Source organism: Magallana gigas, chromosome 8 (assembly GCF_963853765.1).
Source record: "Magallana gigas chromosome 8, xbMagGiga1.1, whole genome shotgun sequence".
In the NCBI taxonomy this organism is placed as follows: domain Eukaryota; kingdom Metazoa; phylum Mollusca; class Bivalvia; order Ostreida; family Ostreidae; genus Magallana; species Magallana gigas.
The window spans coordinates 31673286-31678692 of NC_088860.1; the positions used below are offsets into that span (position 1 = coordinate 31673286).

General features: G+C 36.2%; 1 protein-coding gene across 1 annotated transcript; it reads left to right on the top strand.

The window, feature by feature from the left end:
• Window positions 1–2338: 2338 nt before the first annotated feature.
• LOC105339354 (zinc finger protein ZIC 4) lies at window positions 2339–4682 on the top strand. Its single transcript, XM_011444874.4, has 2 exons — window positions 2339–3333; window positions 3939–4682. The coding sequence occupies exons 1-2, from the start codon at window positions 2475–2477 to the stop codon at window positions 4496–4498; spliced, it is 1419 nt and encodes a 472-aa protein (XP_011443176.3). The 5' UTR covers window positions 2339–2474; the 3' UTR covers window positions 4499–4682.
• The last annotated feature ends 725 nt before the right edge of the window (window positions 4683–5407 follow it).

Here is a 5407-nt window from a genome sequence, read left to right on the forward strand (position 1 = left end):
GCAAATAATTTAATTTAATTTTCAAAGCCACCCCTGTGGTGTTATCGACATACTAATAAATCATCCCCCCAAATGATTGCAGAAAAATGTCCATAAAGTCATTAAATATTTATTGAAATCTGCATGCCGGGATAGTAAAAGTCGAACAGTTAATTTTTTGCTTTTGCCTCTCGATGAATCGCGTGTCACTCAAATCCACAGGGCTACAATCTCTTCCCTTTTTTCGATCAAAATTATATATTCTTTAACAAAATAAAATGAGACACTATACACTGATTATCAGTTTTCGTGAAAAAGAGAGTGAACGCAGGGAAAAGCAATTTAACCGTGGTCATTCCGGCCCCTTCAAAAAAAGAGAAAACTTTTTATTTATATTAATATCATCTTGACAGATTGTCACAAGACGGATTGATATTTTTCTCATTTTTGCGAGTGATTAAATTTTTTTTGTTAAGTCGCCTTGTGTCAGAAATGATGAGCCATTCAGAAAAGATGACGGGTGATCGGCCGTCGGTCAGCCCCTAATCTATCGGTTTACACTTTCGTTTAAACAAGTGGTACAGTTGTAAGAAGATTAGAGATAGGGGGAGAAAGTTTTAATCTTAAACGCCGTTAAGAAAAGATAGACATATTGACTAAAGCTGTATAAATCTGATAATACGCAAATATTGACATTCCAAAGAGAAGAAAATTAACAAAGTATGTGCCATTATGAAAGTGTTTCGCACCAGTGTCATTGATTTGCTTATCAAATCAATCTCATTAGTAGTTGAATAATATTATTGCTAGATAAGAAATATCGGATAACGCTTTATTTGCTCGCTGGGTGGCGCTGTTCCTGACACTTATTAGGTGTACTGTCTTACTGTCAAACTAGAATCCGCTCTTAGTCCGGAACAACATGTGTGCTGCCGTTACGAATGTTTTCAAGAAAAATTCGATTCTGTTAATAAAAAAAACAAAACAAACAAGAAAAGGAAAAATTGATGTCAAAATTCAAATGAGATGCAACCTGAATTCTTAAAGACTTTGCATTTTGACTTTCAGTATAAATGGACCATGCTTCTACACAGAATATATATGTTATATGGTATACCACTTAGCCACATGGCTAATTTTGGTAAATGAATACATAATAAAGTAAAAGACCATATGCAACACATAGTTTACATTAATACAGTGCATGTTTAATATATTCTTCTCTTGCTTGCGGGACAACGTATTTTCTTTTTTACGTTATTTCTATAAATATTCTTTATATAGGCGACGGATTTCCAAAATGAGGCTTATAATCCATATTGTTTCAAATATACGGCAGCAAAACGTGTAAAAATATTCTGCAGGCAAAATACTTCGACACAAAGTATTAAAAAGTATATTATAAATTTCAATCAAGTTTATTTCTATCACATACACAAATTTAAAAAGAGAAATTAAACACAGGGTTTCATTGCAATTGCTTTTACATATTTTTTTTTTACATTATCATTTGTTTATACATAATCATCTAGTCATCGATTTATTCATCTACCAATTTTACATACATATGGGTTTTTTAAAAATCAAATATTATCTAGTCCTTCCTTAATTAATCTAGATACATGTTTTCGAATTATAAGGTATGAGAATACACATACCTTTATAAGATCACGATATAGTAAAATTGAAAATCAGAAAACATTATATATTTACAAACAACTAAAAATGCATCTTGCAATGTTTCAAAATTATAATAATATATTCTTAAAATGTTACATTCAAATTTTTATTAATTTCAAAGAATATCTAGGTAGAAAAATATTTTTCAACATAACAATTAACAGGAGAAAAACCCCATATTATAGTGTATATATTTTAACACTGATTTAAAATTAAATCAACAAACAATTATTTTCATTTAACTGGCATAAATATGTTCAATGATATTAATATTTAAAGTGTCAACGATTTGAACTTTTCTTAGCTTGGATTAAATGTTTATTCATAATCTGAACGTGTCACGCTAAGCCCCGCCTACTTAAGTCCCTATCGATTAACGAGTAGCATCGACCAATCAGGCAGCCGGAATATCAATTACCCACTCCCCGCATCCAATCAGAATATTTGCATAAAGATTATGTATACAAGTCGCTGATATATCTTGCTGAGATATAAATGACTCTGAATATTTTGATATCCAACAGTGATCTTCTCCATACTTCTAAAAGCGAACCGAGACCTTGAAAAAAATCTTTGTTTTGAAAACTCCGATCGACTGGGGAGTTTTTGACAGGATAATACAAGGAGAACTTGCAGCGTGCCTTTTGCTTCTCAGCAACCCTAGCCCTGCCACTCAGCAGACTAGGAGATTTACGAACAGCAGATTTTCCCCCCAGATCCCGCTGTCATCAGGGGGATCCCGGAATTCTCTGAGAGAGAAAAAAACCGTTGGACATTATTACCTCCTAGTGTTGTGAAGTTCATCATTCAGCAGGATGATAAACCCGTTCATGGAGAGTAGCTCGCACCTGGGGGCCGGGACTTTGAAACTGAGCCCCACAAACCACATGAACGATACCGGATCATACCTTCATGGACACTCTAACCAATACAGCGTTTCCTCCAATGGATACGGAGTGCCTCACTCGCATCACGTCAATGGCTACGCCACCCGGGATCTTCTTCTCCGCCGGGCCGACCACATCACCATTCCCGGACACGAGACCAACGGAAACTCGGGGATGTTCGGAACACCCTCTGCATCCTTCCACTCACATCCTTCAGAAAGCAGCCATATGCTATTGCCCGGACTCCAGGAGTCCTCTCCGTTTTCCTCCGGACATCACGTGTCCAACAGATTCGGATTCCCGTCCGATGTTTACTCCCGTATGGAGCAATACAATCACATGGTACCCCAGAGAGCGGACCACTATACTCAACCCCAGTCGTTCAACGTCTCTCCAGTAGGGGGACTTAACTCCATGAACATTGGGTCCCACGGGCCCGGAGCTTTCCTGCGGTACATGCGACAGCCCATCAAGCAAGAGCACACGTGCTTGTGGGTAGACAAAGACCAACACGAACCTAAGAAACCGTGCAATAAAATTTTCTCCACGATGCATGAAATCGTGAACCATCTGACTGTGGACCATGTTGGGGGGCCAGAACAAGCTGACCACACCTGTCTCTGGCAGGACTGTGCCAGGCATGGCCGACCATTCAAGGCCAAGTATAAATTGGTCAACCATATTCGAGTACATACGGGGGAGAAACCCTTCCCCTGTCCGTTTCCTGGATGTGGGAAAGTTTTCGCAAGAAGCGAAAATCTCAAAATCCACAAAAGAACCCATACAGGTATGTTACTTATTCATTTCTATTCATTATCTAATAATATTAATATCTTTAACATATGCTCTAAATTTAAATTCATAAGACAAAATCACAAAATTTTAGAATTGAAAATTTTGTGCATTATTTTATGAATTTATATTTTTAAAATTCAATTTGCAACCCAAAGAATCATAAATTTATAATAGAAAAATTTGTGAATTCAGTTACAAATTGAATACTTGGTTGTTGATATTCAAATGTTCTCCTTGATAACAAATATAACAATTCTTTTCACAATAATATTATGTTCTTAGTACTTCTTACGTTTTAATGTATTCTAAGTTCACCCCTACTGACGGTATTGGAAAACCAGCAAATGATTCTCAATTATCGTTAACCACAATAACAGAAATATTAACGCAAATATTAACTACCTTTCTATTGGTATTCCCGTTGATAATGTATTTATTATTTGTTCAAAGTGTTATTAAAAAGCAAGAAATATATGGCGTTCGAAGACAAAACCATGATAAGTGTTGAGAACTACTTATCTCATTATATTGTGTAATGAATTTTTTTAAAATAAAATTTTATCAATAACGTTTGTAATTTTTAATTTAATATTTCAGGAGAGAAGCCCTTCCCCTGTGAGTTTCCCGGTTGTGACCGGCGATTCGCCAACAGTTCCGACCGCAAGAAGCACAGCCATGTCCACACCAGCGACAAGCCATACCTCTGCAAGTTCCGGGGCTGCGACAAGAGCTACACTCACCCCAGCTCCCTCCGGAAGCACATGAAAGCCCATGGAAGCATGTCTCCACTTCCGGATGGTTACGAGTCCGACGACCAAAGCATCGGATCAGAAAGTATCCCGAGCCCGACCATAGAAAAACCTCGCTCCCTAATCACGCCACCTAGTGCCAGTTCAGACCATTCATCACAACCGGAAGTCATTCCGGACGCCCGTTCTTGCTTCACCACCGAGCCCGATCTTGTCCACAAGCACTCACCCAATGCTAGTCCGACTTTGCCCATCCACCCAACAGCAACATTGCCGACGTCTCACCAACTGAACGAGTGGGTGATCTGTCAAAACAATGGACTCCAAACTAGTGAACATATGCCCTTGACCTCTTTCGGTAATCATTTGAACTCCATGCATCATCAAACTCTGATGCAATTTTCTTAAAAATGGAGGATAAAAAATTACTGGGATTTGTGCTCTATATGACGATAGTTCTTCTCTTTGTATACCATGTGCATAATATTATTATACTGTTATTCATTTCATGTGTAATTAATCATATGTGTTGACTTTTATATTAACCCTTGTTGAATTTTATTAATTTTAACAATTAAACTTGAAATAATAAGTTGTGTTTTTTTTTAGTTTTTGAAGAACAGGCATGACAGGGAAAAGGTCGATTAAAAAACTGCCGTTATTTTACGTACAATTAATACAATTTATTTATTTGTGTTAACAAATGGAAATTGCAATATTTGTAGAATTTGAGACCAATCCAAATTTATCATAATATTACAATAACATGATTAATTCATTAACAAAATGATGCAGCAATTTCTGATTTTAAGTTTTTAAACAGTATATCACGCTTTTATTAATAGATGGAGCATCAATGGGTGAAATTATCACACCTACAAAGGACTTGTCTCATAACCAAAACTAAACAGAAAAAAAATACGACGTCATGGAAACTTAAATTTTTTTGGAAATGAGCAGCCCAATAGTCAACTAACTTGAACATATCTTATAGAGAATCCATAGGTTTTGCGGGGGGAAATGTTATCGAAGATAATGGTATTCATTTTTATCTCTATAAAAACAAGTATATAGACTCAACAAAAGACAAAATGGTATGCTGTAAAATATAAACTAGTATGGGAACAAGCCTATAGTGGAAAGTCTTCATTTTGCTGTAGCTATATAGAGCACCTAATGCTACTAATGTCACAGCCGTATAGACAGCGGAATGTAACATTTTACCGTGTCAATGAATTCTGGTAATATAATACAAACATCAGAGTACTAGTATTCAACAAGAGCTTTAATTTCAAACGGAATAAATTACATTTCATG

Excerpts from the sequence above, each read along its gene's own strand:
- LOC105339354 (XM_011444874.4), top strand. The coding sequence starts at position 2,475 with ATGATAAACCCGTTCATGGAGAGTAGCTCGCACCTGGGGGCCGGGACT. Across the intron at positions 3,334-3,938 it reads CCACAAAAGAACCCATACAG|GAGAGAAGCCCTTCCCCTGT; the intron begins GTATGTTACTTA and ends TTAATATTTCAG.